This window comes from Pelecanus crispus, chromosome 5 (genome assembly GCF_030463565.1).
Source record: "Pelecanus crispus isolate bPelCri1 chromosome 5, bPelCri1.pri, whole genome shotgun sequence".
Classification (NCBI taxonomy): domain Eukaryota; kingdom Metazoa; phylum Chordata; class Aves; order Pelecaniformes; family Pelecanidae; genus Pelecanus; species Pelecanus crispus.
The window spans coordinates 54861437-54883693 of NC_134647.1; the positions used below are offsets into that span (position 1 = coordinate 54861437).

A 22257-nucleotide genomic window follows, 5' to 3' on the forward strand; every position below is an offset into this window, starting at 1 on the left:
AAATGCTGCTTAGCATCATCTGTAGCCAAATTACTAGCGATTTTCCTTGGTGGAGGCTAGGTTGTCTTGTGCTCTCAAAAGCTTGATCAGATGTTTGTCGGGAGTTGCAGTACTGCTCAGGACATATGGCAGCCCTTTTGTATTGAAAATATCCAACTTTCTGATCGTGTGTTGCTGCATTATAGTGTGCTTATACTGCAGACAGCTGAAATAAACAGCTTGAAAAGGGGAAACCCTCATGGGCACAGTGTGTGGAGGTCAGTGCAGTCACTACAAAGGCCCCATCCCCTTGCCGGGTACCTTTACAATTCAGGAGGCTTGAAGCTGTACTGCATCAAGTACCTGAAGTACCAAGGGGCAAACAAGGTTTTGAAGCAGTACCTGTCTCTCCTTGTCTCTTGAGGGCCTGATCCTCCTCTGGGATGGGACATACTTATATACAGCCCCCTTCAGCAGCTTAGCATTCTCCATCCTAGAAGCACTTCAGCTTCTCACCCTACTCCCCCTCCCCCTTCTAGAATTTTGCCCACTGCAGTGGCCTGAACCTCCTTCTTTTTTCCAGCCATTGTATTTGTCTAAGTTTGTTAATGAGCAGTTTATCTCCTTTTGTTCTTCTGTGTATTTTGTTAGCTAAAGCAAAAAGCTCTTACCCTTCCCTGGCTTTACCATTCCTGTGTTCCCAGACAGCAGTTTCTTCCAGCTAGCCTCTGCTGATGAGATAGTCTGTACCATTTAAATGGATTAAATGAACCCGGGCAGATTGTAGTGCATAGAGAGTGGCTTGCCCTGCCATACACAGTGGCAAAGCATGAAGTTAATCTGTTGCTTTCTCTTTGCTTGCTAGAATCACAGTTTATTAGGACACACGGTTTGTGTAGAAGCATGTCCATGTTCTGTCTTCTGGCCTTCCTCTTGGGTGCCTCAGACTGAAAAACAAATAGCGAGGGAAAGACAGAGAAACAAAATCACCCTATGAGATATAAAAGAGGGAGAAAGGAGATCCTGGATAATATCCAAGTTCCTTTGAAGTGAAGGTTGAATAGATTAGGAAAAGTATAATTGAATTAAAGCCGCTCTCTTTTGGAGTAGATATACTTTTACCCTGGCTAAGCAATTTCCTGGTTGAGTTTTTAATCACTTTCCAGCACCTGCTCTTTTCAGAGGGCGACACTCCAGAGATTACTCTGAGCCAGTGCCAACAGCCAGCATTTCTCACTCCCTTCTTACCCGCCTCCGCCCCCTGCACTGCTCTAGATACACACCCCGATATAGAATGACAGCACATTGCCACAATTTAAGTGACACTGCCTCTGCCTCTTCAGAAGGAGAGGTCCTCCAGAGAGCACCAGCCACAGCAACTGTCCACCCTTGCAAAAAACATCTTCATCATGGCGTATAAAGCAGCACATTTGGCCTTTAAGTCGCGCTGGCACAAGACAGATGAAGAACTCTGTCGGCACAGTATGTCCTTTGTCTTGCATAAGGCGATCCAAAATGACTTCTTTCAGAGTTACCTTTATCTGCTGGAAAAGCTTCCCCTGGGTGAGTAGCTGGTGGGCAGGAGCGTCTGTGTGCGTGTGTGACCGTGCTCCGGAAAGACGTATCATGTTAGATGGTAGAGTGCAGACACATTAAGGACAATAAGTAGCAGTTTTGAGAAGCCCGGCTAGAGAGTCTACAGTGCTAGGTAAACCGTTTGGTACTCTCTGTGTCAGCTCCCTCTAATTCAGTACCCTGTTATTTTACCTAAATACTCTACAGATTGTTAGAGGGGGGCAAGGGAAAGACCACAAGAGTGAAAGAAAGTTTGATTTCTGGCTGACGGTTCCTTTTCTTCTCACCGTTTAAGTAAAACATGCATTGACCTGTTAGGAACTTGGAAGGGCAAACGCAGAACTAGCAGAGCTGACAGGCCTTACTTTCTGTTGCCTGATACCTGTTTTGTTGTCATTCAGTGTGTCCTTAGCCTTGTCACATGTATTGTTTTGGACAAGTGATTGAAAGGTAATGATTTTTAAATTTTTTTTCAAGAGTGCCTGTAATCCACATCTCTGCAGCAGGCTGTCTAACCTACTCTTTGTAATCTGGGAGGAAAATGCTTCAAAAATATTTGTTTATAGCCAAATTTCAGCGAAAGCCTCTGGTACAGGATGCCAAGACATATTTTTTTTTAGAGGCAGAAAATGAATGTTTGTTTCGTATGAAAATTTGACCCTGAGTAAGAAACAAAATTTCCCCAGGACAATATAGCTAAAAAGTAGATTTGACTTACATTACATTAGCATGTCACTTTTTAAGCAGAATTATTCAGCCTCCACTCAGTGTTAGAATTGGAGGAATTTAAGATGGAAAGTATGTGTCTGTGCAACCTGTTAAACAGCTGTTCACAGGGAATTCTTGAGGGCTCCTTCCTCATTGAAAGATCCATTTAGATGAGTGGATTATCTTACCTGATAGTGTGAAACTATACAGACCCCAGTGAGAACTCTGCTCAAGATGCTAGAATTCATGAGTCCTGTAAAGAGAAAAAGCATTTCCATGTCATCTTAGTATTTTGATGTGGCTTTTCACATATAGCAATATCTGCAGCTATCTAAAATGAAATATGGAAGATAAATACTCCTATCCCTAATGGTAGGTAGCTATGAATGATGGAAAGGAAGGAAAGATGGAAAGGAAGGGAAGTTAATTACATGACAATGTAATCTCAAGAAGTCTGTGAAAATGTTATTCTTTCATTTGTTTTGAAAATAAACACAACATCTTAGAAACTGAGAGGATTTCCTACAATGTAACTGTTCATCTAATAGATCATTTTAAGGCTAGAGGATACCATTAGGAACATCTAGCTTACAATTTCATGTAAAAGTTCCTGCATCATGCTTGTAACTTATGACTGGGTCACAGTTTATATTTATGAAGACAGAAATATCTTGGTTTAAGGGCTGCAAATGACTGAGAATCCAACAGTCCGTCATTAAGCTGTTTCCAGCCCTAATTGCTTCACTCTTGTAAAACTAAATTTTATTTCGTGTCTGAATTTTATTTGAATTTTGATTCCCAGCCAACAAGCTTCGTAAAATGTTCCTATCAGACTAAAGATCCCCTCTGCCAGGTTTTTCATTACCTGAATCATTAAAACTTCATTAAAGAGCTTTCAAGCTTATTGCAAGTATACCCAAATTAGTTTGACTCTATGGAAAAGCTACTGAGTCCAGCCTTCATGTGAACCTGCAGTATGTCTGTTACTTCATGGTTATTGTCATGGAGTAAAAGTACATAAGGACAGATACTGTGGGGTGGCTTGTGCGCTGTGAGTACACATCCAAGAAACTTCACAGTATGCTAGGATGTCACAGTCTGGGTGGGTGGATGTTGTGGTTTAACCCAGCAGGCAGCTAAACACAGCCATTCGCTCCCTCTCCCCCTGCCCAGTGGGATGGGGGAGAGCATCGGAAAAAAAAAAAAGTAAAATTCGTGGGTTGAGATAAAGACTGTTTAATAGGACAGAAAAGGAAGGGGAAAAAAAAAATAATAATAGTAGTAATAATAATATGCAAAATAAGTGATGCACAGTGCAATCGCTCACCACCCACCGACCAATACCCAGCCAGTTCCCAGGCAGCGATCGCTGCCCCCTGGCCAGCTCCCCCCAGTTTATATACTGCGCATGACGTCATATGGTATGGAATAGCCCTTTGGTCAGTTTGGGTCAGCTGTCCCGGCTATGCTTCCTCCCAGCTTCTTGTGCACCTGGCAGAGCGTGGGAAGTTAAAAAGTCCTTGACCAGCATAAACACTACTTAGCAACAACTAAAACATCAGTATGTTATCAACATTCTTCTCCTACTAAATGCAAAACACAGCACTACACCAGCTACTAGGAAGAAAATTAACTCTATCCCAGCTGAAACCAGGACAGTGGACAATCAGATGGGTAAAAAGTAGTTGGGTGGTTTTGCTCAGAAAGTCATGGTCAGATCTCGAGGTCAGTGGAGTACCGCAAGGGTCTGTCCTATCCTGTTTAAAATCTTTATCAATAACCTGGAGGAAGTGAAGGACTGCTTGCTCATCACATTGCAGATTGTGGCCAACTGGCAGGGCTTGTCCACAACTTCTAGGTCAGGATGCCATCCAGAGGCACCTAAATAGTCTAGAGGAAAGAGACAGTGGGAACCTAGTGGAATTCAAATTCACTGAAATTCAAAGGCAAATGCCAAGTCCCGCACCTGGAAAGGAAGAACCTTTGGCAGCAACAACACAGGCTGGGCAGTGGCTGGCCAGGGAGCTGCCCTGCTGATAGGGTTTTAGTAGACAGCAACTGAACATGAACCAGCAGTATGTTCTAGAAGCAAAGGAGGCCACTAGTATAGTATCTTGGGCTGTATTAGCAAAAGCATAGCTAGTTGATCAAGGGAAGTGATTATCCCCCTTTATGCAGCAGTCATTAGACCATATGCATGCAGTCTTGAACTCCCAATGCAGGAAATGACATAGAGTGAGTTGGATGACCTCCAAGGTGGTGAAGGAACTGGAGCACATGCCCTGTGAAGAGAGACTAAGGGAATGGGGCATGTTCAGCCAGAAGAGACAGCTTCAGGGAGACCAAATATCAGCCTGCCAGTTCCTACAAAAAGATCATTAAGAAGATGGAGCTGAGTTCTGCACAGTGTGTGAGGCAGGAGGACAAGAAACAGTGGCCATAAATGGAAAAAAAAGAAGTTCAGACTGGCTATAAGGAAAAACTCTTTCCCTGTGAGGACAGTCAGGCATTGGAACAGGTTGCCTAGTGAGGTTGTACAATTCTCCATCACTGGAGGCTTTCAAAACCTAGCTGAATAAAGTCCTGATGAACCTCAGCTGACCTCATGTCTGTCCCTGCTTTGAGTGGAAGTTTGGACTAGACACCTCCTTAGGTCCCTTCCAACCTGGATTATTCTGTGATCCAGTGCTCTCTGTGATGGAGAGGATAGAATGTGGCGGGTCTGAACATCTCTGCAGAATGACGTTTTCCAGTTCAGGTCAGACTGGAGCTGAGCAGAAATGAACTGAACTTCTCAGGCTTCAAGACTGGATCCAGATATCTCTGTGTAAACAGTATTAAACGACTAAAGCAACACTAAGACTGTGATCTAGCAGAGTAGTTAAGCATGTGCTTAACCCTAAGCATGAATAATGACAGTGAAATCAGTCCTCACATTGAAACTTGCAATGCAGTCCAGCGTCAGCAAGGTAGAAAGTTTGCTTCAAGCTATGCTAACTCCACACTCCCCCCACTCCATTGCTAGGTTCAGTGGTAGAGCACTTAGGCATGTTTACCTATGAGCTGAGCATAACTGGTATCGCAGCCTGTTAAGAGAAACATGTCACTTTTACAGACCAGGGTAACATTTATAAATAAAAGACATGAGTAACTTTAGGCCCTGATCCAACAATGTACTTAAATGTGTGTGAATGCCCAGTGGACTTTAATAGAGCTATTCAGATGCTGGAAATTATGCATGTGTTTACATGGGCTGTGGGACTTGGTGCCAGCGGGGTGAGATCTGCAGTGGAAAACTCAGCTGATTGGTCCATAGAGACAAATATTCCCGTGTGTGAGGCGCGTGTCTGTAAGTAAAATCTGCTTTGGGGGTGGGCTGATGTTCATCCTCTATAAAACAGAATTTAAATGGTGCTCAGACCACAGTAGAGAGGTGAATTCTACCCTGCATCCAGATAACTATTCTTCAACTGATGCACAAAGCAGATGTTGCATTTAAAAGGGAATACTCAGCCAAACTGGAATTAGTTCAGTATCTTGCAGAAAGCAGTTGGAGCCACAAAATAATGTTCACAAATAAAAACTTCAAAAAAATTACTTGCAACATTTACTTCTGCCAGGGAAATTTAGCTGAGTAAACCCTGCAACCAAGAACTGTAAGACAGCCTACTGCAGGTTGGGATTGCGCCCGGTCTTACATATTAAATGGTCCATTTCTCTAGAGTTTTAGATCAGATGCACTGAGAAACAGAATTTTTAACTGATCCATAAATTAGAGATAATATTTTGGACTTTCAGGGCAAAAGGGCTTAGGTAGATACTCTCTGTCTAGTCCAGGGTTTGGCATTGAGCTGTTGGTCAATGCACCCAGACTGTGTTTGCTGTGACTGAAAATTATTAACATCTCGTGACTGTTGAGTGATCTTTAGGGAGCCAGTTCCTGTTCTCAGCCTGCTTTTGCATTGGGTTTGTTTTAGCCATCTCCACTTGGGGGACTTGCCAGCAGATTCAGCTGAGAGACCAAGTGTGCCATGAAGAAAGTTTCTTCTTACTTTACTAAAAACACATTTCTAACCTTAAACCTTACAAGTCACCTGCCTTAACACTGAAAACCTTGTCTGTGAAAGACAGCTGCTCCCCCCCAGCCAGTCTCTGAGAGACTTGCAGCCTCATCATCCTATCCTGCCTATGCCCTACTTTACAAAGTTCATTGAAGTCAGGCTGTGTATCTGTAACAGACCTCACAAGTATTTCCTTTCCTGATGCATGAGATAGTCCCACATGGGTCATGGAAAGGGAGATGCCTCTGGCTATCCAAGTCCTGTGATGAGGAGGAGGCGCGCTGGAGCAGAGCTCAACGCTAACTGCCACCAAGGACATGTGTGCCTCCTTGCACTTCTCTTCTGGGGTAGATTCCTGCAAGCTGGCAAACCTCCCTCTCCCTCTGGTCCTGCTGCTGGAGCCTGCATGCCAGGCACAGCTGTGAGGCAGATCAGAGGTGAGGTTGATTGGCTGTGTCTGGAAAATTGGGTTGTGGATCAGGAGAGTTGGCACTGTTGCAAATTTATGAGAGGGAGGAGTAATACTGAGGGAGCGAGAGGTGGCAATCATCTGTATAGATCGCATACTGCATGAGTGAGACTCTGTGGGTCCACAGAAGACTTTGGGTACAGTGCCACGCTTTATGTTAGCCAATGTCCTTGCATGCCCTCAGGTGGGGGACTTGCATAAAAAGATCTTTGCAAAGTTTGATGGGTAGAGAAAACTGTGGATGCTGAGACCAGAGCTGGTTTCGGATGCCAGCACGTAAGGCAGGGCTCTGGGGCCCCAGCTGGCCCAGGAGGAGCCCAGTCAGCTGGTATACGCATGCAAGTCCTGGCAGGCATTCTGCGAGCCTGATACTGGTTCTGAGTGAGAAATCTGAGAGCACACACTACAGATCTGATATCCTGAACAGCATATCGTCCCCATGTGTTGCCTCGGGTCAAGCTCATGTTTTGAGTAGAAGGACTCTGAATATTTGTTGTTCATGCTGCCAGCTGCCTGCAACACCCTGTCCTAGTGTACAGCCAGCCTGTACATGCCTCTCCCTTCAATATAGCAGAACGGGATATATCACTGTCCCTTGATAGGTCCATTAAACAAGCTCTAGAAATCATGACTGGACTCTTATATGGAAGATCTTGCAAAGCCAACATGCAGGGATTCAGTTCTGTTCACCAGACAGGCCGGCATCTAAAATGGAGAAAAAAGAGACACAGAGAAAACGAGATGGTGCCACTCCCGGGGGAAGATGGAGATTGTTTACTGGAGGAATCACAGCCACCAGTGGAGTCTTTTTCCCAGGCTCTGGGAGCCACCCTGGCCAAGTTGTGCTGGGGATTGGCTGCTGCCCCCTTCCTATTAATTCCTTCAGCTAAATGGTTTCTTCTGAGTATGTGAATATAATCAGTGAAGTGTGTAAAACTCCCAGGTTTGACCCTTGCTGGGCTCAGTGCTTCTTGTGGTATAAATTTCTCAGGCATAACATAAATGTGTAATGGATTAAAGCTTTAATAGTATCCGTTCGGCAGTTGACTTAAGCAGGTGATGACAGGAGGGGCTGGTAATGCTGCTTTTGTTGGATGAAGGATATGCCGGGCATGCTGCTTATGTGTAACCCAATAGCACTATTCTCTTCCGAGTGGTCCTTGGTGGTAATTATTCCCCATCCTACTTCCTTTGCCCCCACCTCATTTGCCTCCAAAATGTCATTCTCCTGCTGAGGATGGGCAGGCACACACTTATCATTCCCTGCTGAGCTTGCTTGCCCTCAATAAATACATTCCAGGCTTATATTCAGGGCCTCTGGCCTAACTATCATCCTCTGCGTAGAGGGCATAATTCCTGTTCTCCAGCCGGTGTAAGCAAGGCATAGCCCATTCAGACCCTTCCTAGCGGCAACCAGCAGTGCACCCGTGGAATTTTAAAGATGCAGCTACAAAGCACTGCTCCCTGGTCCTTCTGCGTATGCAGCCAGCAGCGAGCTCTCCCTTTCTGTTGTTATTAACCCAAAAGGTGTTTGCTGCTGGATCATTTCCAGTTCCTTGAGCACGCCGGGAATCTGCAGCAGAGCTGGTCTCACACTGCAAGGTGGTGCTCGCAAAGACTTGTTCCCAGTGTGACTCCATCCTTCCTTATTGCTTAGCTTTCGTAGACAGGCTTGTGGTTGTGTTGTCTTTGGAATGTCTGACTGGGAAGAGCTGTGTGTCGTACACACAGGAAAATGCCTGGACACCTGTATGTGTGCATGAGATAGTAAGAGGTGCTGGTTTCTGAGCACACTGTCTATGGCCTGCCTCAATCCAAACTTCTGAGCTGCAAAACATAACTACTTTTGATATACTGATGCACATCGAGTATAGCAAAAGCCAGGATGTGGAGGATAGACCTCAGTTTTTTAAAGAATAGGGGAAAATAGCCCTTTACCCAGCAAAGCTCACAGGTTTTAATAAAACAGCTTCAAACTTATGATTGCTGTATATTACCAGCAAAATAGCCAAGCATTGAAAAGAAACATCCAAGCCTCTGGCACACAGGAACTTTCCAGTATATCACCCACTGACTATCTCGCTCTTTGATCTGTGATACATGAAAACTTAGGACTGTCTCTTCGAAATTGTCTCCCCCACTGTACACTCATTTAGGTCTGAGACTACCATCTGCTCTTTGGTTCAGCTTACTTGCAATGCCACAGACTGTACAGTATCACTAAAAATAAACCAGTGCAAGTGCCTCATTCATGCACCCTCTTCTTGGTGCACTCTCCGTGCAGCTGTCAATGGCTAGAAAGCATATATGGAAATCTGCAGAACAGTTAGGTTTGTGATCACGGAAATGATGACCCTGCATAGCAATAAATGCTACCCACAACTTTTCTGGGAGCAGATCAAACCCCTTGCTCTCTTTGGCATGCATGTTCACTTCAAATTCGAAAGGATTTTTCACTGATGTGAAAACATAGTGTGATGACAAAAACAATGTCTGAGCCTGGGAGGCACTGAATTTGTCCAAGGGGGGCTGTGTCCCTTCAGGGTCTTGCAGGATTAAATCCAACACCTTTCCTTCCACCTTTGCTTTAGAAACAGAGGTTTGGTGATTTGAAGGCTCAACTTAAGTTTATAGATCTTGACCATCGTGCCTCCAGAGCAATAAACTAAACCAGAAATATCTGTCATTAACAATAAAATAGTGATTTATCTGCTTGCAGTGAAACTTTACGCTTTGACAAGTCAAGTTATCAATGGGGAGATGCAGTTCTACGCCAGGGCCAAACACTTCTACCAGGAGGTGCCAGCCACAGAAGAGGGCATGATGGGAGACTACATTGAGCTCTCCAAAATAGACATTGAATCCTCCAGAGAGTTTCTCAGGAAGTTTGTTGGGGTGAGTCATTTAATCCCATCTTCTGCAAGAAACAGTGGTGATGTGTCATAAATTACATGCACTGTGCCCGATCACGTATATTTTAAATGGCACCATACGTCATATTTGATTTGCAGTCACAGGTCTTAACTGACTGTCATTGAGTCTAGTAATGTATTCTGCCAGGTCATGCATCATCATGAATACACATTTTGCCTGGCCATATGTAATTATTTACCTGTTTTGCATCCTTTTCTTATGCTCCAAAGCTTCAAAGAGGATTGTGCAAGGAGTTATTATAGCTGTGTTTGGGTGGGACATTAATTCTCAGTGCAGCACTGGGACCTTTCATGATAAAATCCTTGCTGGCTTCAGTGGGAGATTTGTCTGTGCAAATTCCTGCAGTCCATTTGGGAAAGTAGCTGAGACTAAATGCCAAGTTTCTGTTTTGCCTATTTATAGATATTTCTGAGAATGCTGCAACAAAACCCAGCCCTCCCTGTGGCCTCCCTCCTCCAAACATTACGAGTATATAGAATAAGCTACCCATTAGGAAAAATACTTTTTTCTTGAACATTCCAGTGTTACTAGGGTCCTTTGCAGGCACATTTCTAAAGGTCTGTAAACATCTTCAAAGATCTGCTTTGACCTGAGATGCAAAGAGATGCCAAATGGGATTTTAAAAGCACCTACAATAGCAATATCACTTTGGCACTTAGGTTTCTGAAAATCCTGTTGATACCTAAATTTGTCTTCGGGAATCTGCAAATCTTTGAAAGTGTGGCCTGACGGTTTTCTGACTGCCCTTCCCACTTCCCAGGAGAAAAGCCCATTAAATTAACTCAACAGTATTAGATGCTAAAGAATCCACAAAGCTACAGGAAAACAAATGCTGTAAGTTCTCCTGCTCACAAAATTACTAGTTCTGTATAATGCTACCACAGATCTTTCATTTTCTGCTCAAATGTACAAATTTGGGATAGACAGATGACCTTTTTTTAGTCTTAATGATCTACTGTGGGAAAAAAGCTCAATAGATTAATTAGATGTTGTGTATAAAAAAGGGCACAGTTTAAATGGATTGGGATGGAAAATGAGTGTGGCTTAACAATAGATAGAAATCCTTTATAGCAGTAAAGGGCAACTGATGGCAAAGTTTGCGGTACCTGATAGAGGAAGGCTTTTGGGGCAGTGAACGACCAAAACACAAGTGAACAGCTACATTTTTTTATTAGCGGTCATTTGTATTAATGCTAATGCAAAAAGGCTTCACAGCATTTCAAAGCCTCAGTGTATCAGGCTTTCTACAAACATAAAATAAGAAAATACAGAAGTAGTTCAGCAACGCAGCTGAACCTGATGGTAAAATGGCATTTTCAGAAAAAAATGAAATGCAACTCGTAAACCTAGAGCCAGCTCAAGCCATATTCCTTAAATTTTACTTATGTCTTGTTTTAAGGACATTCATAGAATTCAAGTGGTGCGTAAGCACATACTCAGGGAAAGATTTCACGCTTCCTAGACATCATATAGATTCAGTTTCCTGAACGGCAGGTTTATATCACGCTGTTACGCTTTCTCATCTCCAACACCCAAAAAGGAAAGAAGTACAGTCTGTAGCAGAGGTTCACATGCCAAAGAGAAATCATACCCAATGCATCAGGTGTGATGACAGATACAAAATACTCCAGAGCAGAGTTTCTACTCCTATTATTAGCCAGGGATAGAAAGGATACTCTGAATGGCCAAGATCAAACAAGGAAAAAAAAAAAGGAACAGAAAGGAATCTGCATGTTTTGCTAGTTCTGATTTAGTTTGTTAAAGCCTGTCCTCTGTTGAGATACAGTCAATTGGTTATGTTACTTATGGTTTATTTTCCTTTCTTACTACTGCAATTTGAATTCTACTTGACCAGATACAGATATTTACTGGCTTTCTGTAGTAGTGACTTTATTGTAAAGCTAATTTGAGTTATGTCTTCACAAGTTTATGGCTCTATGAATAATTTTATTTCCAATAAGGTGATCAAGATAGAAAAAAGCAATTTGCTTCAGCCTAATATAAACTATACTTTCTTTTTTAAGGAGAGGTTTAACAAAATTAGAAAATAGGAAAATTAGTTTCAGATCAACTTAACATATTTCACTTAATTTTTTTTTAGTGTTTTACTCTCTGAAAAACTTTTCCCTTTGTTTTCAAGATATGTCAGTTCCAGAATGAAAAATGCTGTTTAGAAATGAAAAGTTGACAAGTTATTTTTTTTCCTTGAAAGTCGTGAAAAAGAAGTATCTTGACATTTTCAACATTCTTTCCCATGTTTTTTGGCTATAACTATTCTCTAGCTTTGAAATATCAATTTCACAGAGAGTTTTATTCTTCCAAAACTTTATTTTCTGGCAAAACTTGTGCTTCTTAAAAAACAGTTGCCCAGTTCCACTCAAATTACCCCTCCTGAGTTAGTTTGGCTGGTGTGGAAATGCCACACAATGACATTTCCCTTACATGACTGATGTTGCATACCTTCATGTATGGCATTTCTTAGCATGATTCTTAGCACCACTGTAAAATGAGCCACAGATTTCTTTACCATTGGAGAATTTATCTTGCCTGGGCACATGGAAGGAATTACAGAAAGAACTAAGGACTTCACTTACATTTTAGTCTGTCTCCTTCCCAGGCGAGTCAAACTGAGTTAAAAGTGCCACTGTGCTCAAGTTAAGAGGTTTTATGTGTGTGTGGGCAGAACTCAAACCAAGAGCAACACTACTTGAGCCAACAGTGCTGTACAGACAAGCTATAGGCTGTCTTAGGTACAGTCATACTTGAAGGGTTATCAGCAGAGTTATAGCACTGCATATTTATGGCAATGTATTAATGCCAGTTAAAGCCTTGATGTCCACATAGACACTGTGTTTTCAAGTGCCTAATCCAGAGGTAATGTGTAAGAAAGGAAATAAAGATAACAAAGAAACCATTAATTCAGGAGCAGTTGTGAGCTATAGGTGTGTGAAATACTACAGATGGAGATTATATTAGCTTTATAGGTCCCTTTCTGCCCTAAACCCTTTCTCCTTTTCTTGCCCTCAGTTCACCCACCTGATTTGTTACTTGCTGAATGAAAAGCTTCTCGAAAGTGATTTTTCTCCTGTTTGATTAGGGGGGATGGAAGAGATGTTGAAAACCTGATTTTTTTTTTTTTTAAATTTAGAAAGAAAACCACTGTGATTTTTATCTATTTCTTGAACTCTGATTTCTTTTTTATCCTACATATCTACACTGCCTTCCTGCCCTTCCAAGACCTGAAGTAGCATCAGGAACATATTCCACAGCTCTTTTATCCCTAAGGAAATTTGTGAGTGTCCTATTTAGCTTTACAGAAGAATTTTTGGGTGTGTATGTGTCCTAAATGATAGTGATTCTGAGTAATGGGAAGCAGGTAATCAGAGGAGCAGTCAATCTTAAATTTTGAAGCCTGTTCTGGCTTAAAATTTTCACTTACACTATTTTTTTAAATAAGGAGTCTGATTTTCAACTCAATTAGGCTTTTGGGAAAATGATTGCCTTCCAAAGAAAATGTTAATACCCTGTCAAAGCTCTGAGCACTTCCAAACTGAAAATATATTAGCTGAACATGGAATTATGTCAACATTTTCATTACAAATGGAGCCGTGGTGCTTCACAGGGCTTCTCAACTGACTGCCTGATGCTCTTGCTCCCTTTCAGCAAAGTGTGGGATCAAGCTTCATCTCCCATGATTGTTCCCTTTCCTTCTTCTCGATGGCAAATGGAGATGTGTCATCAGAGGTCCTTGCCATGACGCATCATGGGAGATGAATTCCCTGTTTTGAGTAAAGTACTGTGACTATAGGTTCTCTGAAACACAAATGTCAAAGAAGTTATATGGCTTTTTGTTGAATTCTGTTAGTTGTTTTGGTAAATCATCCTGGTTTTCTTACCAGCTTTCTCAAAGATTTTTACTTAATCATATCAGTGTAGGCCTGTATGTATCTGCCAGCAAACAATATGGAAATCCACCTTGTAAAGATCCAAGACACAGTTCCTTCTCCTTTCATGAACTCCTTGTTACAACTTAGTCTGGTCCTCAGTAAAAGCCACATGCTCCTAAGTGCAGCGTGTGGATGAAGAATGGCTCATATTTTCTGGCTAACTACAAACAGGTAGTCTCCGGAGTCCCATAGGGTTGAAGGCTTGTGGACTCTTGCACACATTGGGAGATTAATCTTCCTAGGTATACAAATTGGGACCAGCAGCCCTGGAGACTGGTGAGAGCCTTTGAGTTCCTTGTGCTCTTTCTACAGTTACCCTATGTAACCAGATGCTCAGCCGGACTATTCACAGTCATGTTATTGACGGTACTGTCCTTTGACCTTAATAATCTACTGAATTACCCACTGAAGTAAGGCCAAAAAAGCGGTGAGTTATGTGATTTATGCTTGGTCATTACAGAGGAGGTCTCCCAATAAGCAGGAAGAGCAAGACTCTTCCTGGGCTTATTTCCTTTAAGAGCAGTGAAGTTGCAGCAGGGACTTCAGCTCATAGCTTTCACTTCAACACTCAGTTCCAGGGGACAGGGAAAAGGTGTTTACATTTGCTTTTAATATATTTGTTTAACAGATAACTTTGGCCAGGGGAGCTCCAATCCCACAGTCAGTGCATGTACAGACTTAAAATTTCTGTTTTACAGAACAGCAGCAAGCTCTTAAGGGCCTTTTTATAGCTAGAGTGGAAGCTTTAGGGGTGAAATACAGCTTTCATTATAAAACTGCTTTTACAGTGACTCATTTTCTCATAGACGTAGCCTTTCTGCCACATTTTTTCATGTCTGATCTCTGTCCAGAGGTGATATTTATAAAGAAAAAAAGAACAGTTAAGCAAAATCTACTCAATCAACTTTCTTGTCTCTATGCCTAAAAAAGAAATTCTGTATATGCTCCAGTCCAAACTTTTTGAGTTGTCGTAAGTTACCTACAACTCCAAGATCTTCGTTCAAACACAGCTTGTTTTGAAAACTGCACTCTGATCCCAAGGATGCTGTGTATCTGCAGAGATGTCCACAGGCACCTTGGGAGTTCTGTGCTGCAGAAGTTACTTCTTGCATGCAGTATTTGGTATATGCTTACCTTTTTGTTAGGCCTTTACAGGGCTCAGAATGAGGCTTATCTAGCCACATAGTTGGCTGTGACGTATGAATATTTGACAGATGAAGTTGCAAGGACTTTACAAAGACCAGCAGATCTTCTGAGAAAGCTAGGAGCTTGTGAAAAATTATGTGTCTTATTATACCAAGCAAAAACTTACTGTACAGCAATAAATGCCGGGCTGCAATGAGGAAGTCCCATCAACAACAACCTGGGAACATAGCAGCCCAGCTCAGCTCACACATAAGTACCCAAAGCTGTATTGATACTGTCCCAGGTTCTTACCAATCTTGCAACAGCCCTGCACAAATAAGGAGACAAGGCACTAGGCTTGGTGGACTAATGGCCATAGCGGGTAACACAGTTGCTATGATCTTTCAGGTGGTATTTTTCAGATTTCAAATTATTTTCTTGTATCCCACAGGGGGCAGGGAAAGCTGGCACCAACCGCGCCCTGGACTGCGGCTCTGGGATAGGTCGTATCAGCAAGCATGTCCTATTACCAGTTTTCAAGAGTGTGGAACTGGTGGATATGATGGAGAATTTCCTGGCTGAGGTCCCAAACTACCTGCAGGGCAAAGAGGACAGAGTAGAGATGTATTATTGCAAAAGCCTCCAGGAATTCACTCCAGCCCCACAAAGATATGATGTCATCTGGATTCAGTGGGTTTCAGGTTAGTTCAGCATGATTCATCCAGCCCAGCATCTCAGAGAACTATACAGCCTGTGCTAAAGTGTATGTTAAAAGAATGGTGCAGCTGTAAAAGGAGGTTCTCAAATCTTTGGGACTGCTTCCTAAAATCTCACAAGAGACTTCTGAGAGTTATCCCCAGCCACATGCACAGTAGGTACAAATCAAGTTGGGTTTTTTCAGGTAACGTACTGGAGGAAGGTACATGTTCTTGGAGAGTAGTCAGCCTGCTAAGGTGCAGCTGAGGAGTAGGCCTTATATATGGGTTTTCTTGAGCAGGAATCCTCCTTCTTAGTTGCCAGTGCTGCAGACAGATACACGGAGTTGGCCTCACCTGTGATCAGGGATTTCTGAATCTGTTGATTATCCAGACTTGGAGGTATTTCAGGAAACCATCTGAAAAAAGCCATAGTGAAATCACCAATACCTGTAAACCAGATCATGTCTTATACATGCACTGACGCTTATCAAACAGGTTCACTTAGCTATGCCCCACAGTACCCCCTCATATAAAAAATATCTGCTGCTTCTCCTGCAGCTACCCCAGTGAATGCCCTGCAGCATTAAGAGCAGCAGACTGGTGATCAGATAATGTGGGCTATGTTCCTCACACACACACAAAAAAAATGTTCTTATTTTTTTCTAGAAAACCTGCTGCATTGCCTAACTGTCCTTCCAGAAAGAAGGTTTTCTCCTAATCTGTGAACCTAAGTGTCCATAGTACAGTTTGAGCTGGCAGAAGTCATTATTCTAAAGCACAAGAGAAGGCCTGAACAACTCCTTCTCTCCAAAACCCTGGAGACAGTTTCTTGTTAGGCAAAAAGAAAGATAAAGTTAGAGAGATTAGCACAGGAGACGGTTTTTTTCAGGAATGCTTATTTGTCCTCTACACATAGTCTTAAAAAGTAATGAAACTGAGCTGCTTAGAACAGGTATTTATAGCTGTACAAGCAAATTGCTTCAGAACAGTATCATTTTCCCTTGTATTTTGCTTTTCTTGAATAACCAGTCATTGCAGTAAATGTAGCTCCCGCTTCATCTTTTGAGCAAATCCAAGTCAATGTGAGACTGAATGAGCTAAGGCTTGTCTGAGGCAGTGGTGATCAGCTATGTGGCTGCTAACAAAGGGTGCATATACCTTTCCGTTAGCATAGACACAGATCTGAATCTCCTTCCTCCATCCATTTCAATGAAATATGTAGTGATCTTAAGTATTAATCAAACTTCTACCCCTGTCTTGAATTTGGCTGAAATATGCCAACAAGCTCAAAGCTTTTTCGTGGAGCGAGGGCAGGACTGTCTGGTAGAGAGCAAAACTGTCAAAGTCTCATTTTCTTAGGAAACTAGGCTAAAAGCTAGGAGAGCTTTAATTAAATTAAAGCATTAAATGCGAAATTAAGTGTTCAAAAGCTTCAATGAATCTTGCTGATGCAATCTTGATGTGTCTTATATATGCATAAGTATATGAGCCCAGGCTGTTATTTTATGAAAAAATAATAATTCAGGTTTACATTTTATATAGAAATTATCATTTTCCTTCAACTTGAAAGGTATTCAGCTTTAGGCTTTGGGGATTTTTTTCTTCTTTTTTTTTTTGGGAGGTGGTTAAAGAAACCTGACATGCTATGTCAAAATGTGGTTTTGAAATGACAACTTCCATTTATAAGAGTTTAATTCTTCCATCAAGAAAACTAAATATTTTGACTAGAAAATGCAAATGATTGTTTTTTTCAAGTTTTTCATTCAGTTTCTGACCACCTGTCCTTGTTAATTCATTTTCAATGTTTCACATGTGAGAGTTCTCATTTTGCTCTTCTCTGAGCCTTTCACTACTGATCTCAACATAACAGAAGTATTGATCTTTGAGAAGGAAGGATAAAAAACACAATCTCAATAACATATTGAAAAAAGTACTGTTTTTAAATGTATATGGTATATGCAGAACAACAACAGTATGTGGTAATACAAAGAGTTTATTTGGCAGTTTGGAAGGTCTTGCATTCCTCACTGGATCTTTGATCCAGAACTTCTTTGATGGATACATAAAGGTACACAAAGTTGTATACAGATTTGTAGCATTAAAAGACAGAAGGCACTGTTAGATTATCTGGTTTGACCTACTCTGTCACAAGCTGTTATATTCATTCCTTTACCCTTGTACTGAGCCAGTAGTTTGTCTTCAATTAAAACATATCTTGAGAAATCCAACCACGCTTGATTTGAGGACTTCAAGAGGTGGTAAACACCACTTCTGTTGGTAGTTTCCAATGGGTAATTACTTACACTGTTAAACAGTTGTCACTTATTTCCAGTATGAATTTGTTTGGCTCCAGCTTCCTGCCACTGATTCTTATTATGACTTTAACCACCAGATTAAAGAACCCTTCAGCACCCAGTATTTTCTCCACTATTCCCATTGACTTCTGTCCACATCTGTTGCTACTGCTAATATGGATCCTAAATATTGATTTGAGTTTGTAACTGTTGTTGATCTCATTGATTTGCCCAAGATTTCACAATTAAATCTGGCAGGAGTAGAATTTCTCCTGCAATAAAGAGGGTGTGGAGACTCAGACCAAGACACCATTCTGATGTGTACAGGGGGAGTCTGTCTGAACAGTTAATAGTGATCTATTTTCCATCTTTTCACCTGTAGGATATCTGACAGATAAAGATCTCCTGGAGTTTCTCGTCCGGTGCCAGAGTGGCTTGAAGGATAATGGTGTTATCATTCTCAAGGACAATGTAGCCAGGGAGGGCTGTATCCTGGATTGTCTGGATAGTAGTGTGATCCGAGACCTGAACATCCTCCACAGCCTCATTGAAATGAGTGGACTCACCATCCTACGAGAGGAGAGGCAGGAGGGATTTCCTGAGCAGTGTGTCCCTGTCTGGATGTTGGCCATGCAGAAAGGCCCTGGCCATTCCTGATTGCATAGTGAGACTGCAGAGGCTGGACTATGGATGAACCGCAGGACTGGGAAGGAGAAAAGCATCTACTAGAATCCTTCTAATCATGCACTGCTACTACTACAACTCTAGGGCAGCAACTCCTAAAGGATTGGGAGAGAATTACAATTAAGCCAGCTTCTTCAGGGAATAGTCTGCTTCTTAATCCTGCCTGCTTCATCATTCTCTCCATTTTTAAAAGCCTTTCTAACACCTCCTTGTCAGATCTCTCTTTCATTAAGGAGTCAATACTGGACAAAACTCAACTAATAGAAAATAATTAGGTCTGAAGTTTCTGCAGTGGCTAATACATTTTGGAGTGTTCTGTATGAGGTGTTAACAAATAAGCCTGGTTTTTACTATGGCACTTAGATCTTCTTGGAATTTAAGAAGGATCTCTCAGATCATTGAAGCAGGAAATTCAAGTAACTTCTGGAAAACCTAACCCAAATTTTGACTGTCATCACTATCTGTACTTTAAAATATTTAAACCAAAATGTAAGGAAAGTTTTATCCATTTGTTGGCATCAGCTATGAAGTTTATTTATTTTTTTGCATTTCTGTCAGTTTGGACAGTAAGACAACCTGGTTAATTTTCCATTTCTAGGAACTACTTTATCTTCCTGATGTTTCTGCCATAGAACAATAGTAGTGCATAAGGGTTTTTGCACTCCAGGGGAATACTTAGATGACAAATATATGCATGTTTGCATTGAAATTTTGTGAAAAGATTGCCCCACAAATTACATTCTGGAAAATATTTTTTCAAAATGTTCATAGTGGAAACCACTTGAAAGCTTCTTTTTATTATTCATACCACTGTAAATTTCTTTCTTTCCCACATTCAGAACAAGTCTGGCACCATATGCAGAGCTAATGGGATTTCATGGGGTGTTAATAGTAAGATTGTAAGAAGAACTAATACAGTATTGTATTAATTAACAACTGTACTGAACTGCAGAGGGTGTTAGTGTAACCCAAAAGCATCTATGATTTATATTCAAACAGCAGCTGTATAAGCCTGGATTTGAAAATACCAACACACATACCATCTCCTTAAGGCTCACAGAAATTACACATTGAGCTTCTTGTCCTCTTCATATAGGTGCAGAAAGTACTGTGGGAGGATGGAAGTTCATTTTGCAAAAAAAATCAGAATTTGAAATTCTGCTTCATTCTGAATGAGGACAAGAAGAGACAATTTTGAAATTATTTATGAAGGAAAAACACACAACCACAGACTTTTCCAAGCTGATTAAAATTTTTCATTCAGACAAAATCAAATGTTTCTTTTGATTTCAACTTTTAAAATAATTTCCACTTAAAACATTATTACATGTAGTAAAATGAAAATCAAATATGGCTTGTTAAAAATTTTAGAAATTAATGATAACGTTAAAATGGACTGTTCTGACTCTGTCAGAATTTTTATCATGTTTTATGCCCCTGTAATGCAATTCTGGCAAAACTTATCAGACTTTTTAAAAAGTTGCATTATGTCAAACCTCCATCTTCTGATGGAAAGGGGTTCTATAAAACATCCTCCACATGACTGTAGGCACAATTGTCTGTGCCAAATATTGTCATCTGTGTTAGATTAACTCACATAGAAGCCTGAAGATAACGAGATCAGGGAACCTCTCAGCTGGATTTTAGTACACTTTGCCATCCTTTGATAACAAATCTCCAGTTTTGGTTTTAATTGCATAACTCATCTTCTCTAGCAATATGGTTGCATATGTTGAGAATTTCCAATTTATGGCAGAGGGCTTCTTGCCATCAAATCTTATGGAGTAATTGTTCTCTTAATGTGCCATCGCTAATTGTAGCATTAAGGAAAACAACCCTGGTGATTTGGTGAATATTCTGGCGTGTCATATAACCTAGAAACCTATGGTTCCCATGACACAGATGCTTCTGGAATGTTTTGGCTAATTCTTCCATTCTAGTCAACTGGTAGTGGATGTGAATTTAGTATATAGCATTGTTAAAAACCCTAGATGAACACTTAGATTCTGGAATTGTCCCCAAAACTCAGTGCTTCACATTCCCTTTAAGCCACTACAATGTTTTCATTCTGCCGAGGCTGCTAAAAGCTGGTGTGGTCTTTGTGTGCACATGAGCAGATATCTGAAGGAAACCCAGTCATTTCTTTTACAGGAAAGAAGCATCAGTCCTATAGTTAGTAACACTGGTTAGCAATAACAGGAGAATGTTAAAAAGCCTTTACATGGATTACAAATTAAGTTGTCCTTCACCATTGTTTCTTCCAGACAGAGATATCTGCTATGGTGCAGAATACTTGGGGACTGCTGGAGATCCTAGTACAATTGTGTCTGTGCCAGGCATATCTGAATGGTGTTGGTCACTACAATAGTGAGAGAATGGCATTGTGGAAATAGGGAAGTAAACAATTTTATACAAATCTAAACAGCTGCCACATCTCACAGGGCAGAATATATCAGCTGTTCACTTACACACCAGAGTGGGTGCAGTTCAGTAATGAGAGACGTGGTTCCAAGATGGATACAGAATGTAAAGTGGTTTAGGATGAAAGCTAGAATATAAATGACTGGTATTGTTATCAGTGAAATATGTTTTTCAAAGTGAAAGTGTTCTTCCCATATTTTGTACATCTTTCCTATTTAAATTTCCAGAATGCATATACATAAACATATAATGAAAATAGGTTCCCTTAACTATGTGAGAACAGAGACAAGTAAAATCTTAATTTAGTAGAAAACCCCATATTTCATGGTTCCCACATTCCTGGGAATTAATGTTTCATGGCTATGTTGCTTCCACAGTAAAATATTAAAGCTTTTTTGGTGACATAATGAACCTCAAGAATAAAAAAACACAAGCCCTTCAGGGGCTTAAATGCATGAGATTGCTGCAGACTGAATAATATTTTGATTTCCTCCTTTTGCAAGGTATATTTTAATTCAAGAACTCCCAGTCAACCAGTGAAGGCCACCTTTAAATGTTCATGAATTTGTGTAATGGCCATTCTCGGCTTAAAAGTTTTGGGCTCTGTGGACTTTACCATAGTATATAATAATAATAATAATGAATCACAAATTTCATTCAGAAGATCTTCCTCAGAAATCATCTATGTATCAGTTGCTCTTTGGTGTTCAAAGACTGGATAATCAACTCAGTTGCTCCGCCTCAACTTTCAGATTATTTAAACCATGCATTTAAAGCAGTCTTTAGCTCATCAGATTGCAGCAGGAGTTTGAATCCCATTTGTTTGGTGCTAATTTAAGACTTGTTCCCAATCTCAACGTTACCAGAAATTTAATCCAAGATCAAGACCCTGGCTGAGGCGAGGTTCACAGAACATTCAGGGTCCTTCAAGCTCAAGCCCTCATTCACCACCGACAGGTTAATTGGTGAAATACCCAATTAGTCCTTCAATCAGATGTTTCTTCCAGGCAACCACTACTCAAGTAAAATGCTTAGCCAAAGTGCAGTAAAGCCCACTTCTGCCATGTCACCACCAAAGCTCTTGGTAATGCTTGGTTTCCCCGCACCAGGTCCAGTGCTTGCTTCCGTTCTGTGTGACTGAAAGGCAAGTATTATCTTTATTATATGAATGTGAGGTTCCTTGCCAAAGAGATCCTCAAGCCCTGACAGTAGCCCCCAAATGCTACTGCAACCCAAACAAAATGTAAGGAAGCAATTATTACAGCAGTCTGAACAGCGATCCCAACTGTGCAGCTCCAGCAACCATCAAAGCTCAAGCTGTTCGTGTTCTGAAGGCAACTCAGACATTACAAATGTCCTTTC

At 41.2% G+C, this 22257-nt stretch overlaps 1 protein-coding gene across 2 annotated transcripts; it reads left to right on the forward strand.

The window, feature by feature from the left end:
• The first annotated feature begins 1288 nt into the window (after positions 1-1288).
• NTMT2 (N-terminal Xaa-Pro-Lys N-methyltransferase 2) lies at positions 1289-19122 on the forward strand. 2 transcript variants are annotated; one of them, XM_075711080.1, is made up of 5 exons: positions 1358-1542; positions 9512-9687; positions 14136-14138; positions 15250-15499; positions 18173-19122. In XM_075711080.1, exons 1-5 carry the CDS (start codon positions 1389-1391, stop codon positions 18445-18447), a joined length of 858 nt encoding a protein of 285 aa, XP_075567195.1. In that variant the 5' UTR covers positions 1358-1388; the 3' UTR covers positions 18448-19122. The 2 variants fall into 2 exon arrangements, with proteins under 2 accessions (XP_009479943.1, XP_075567195.1); XM_009481668.2 differs by lacking the exon at positions 14136-14138 and having other exon boundaries at positions 1289-1542.
• Positions 19123-22257: the final 3135 nt, after the last annotated feature.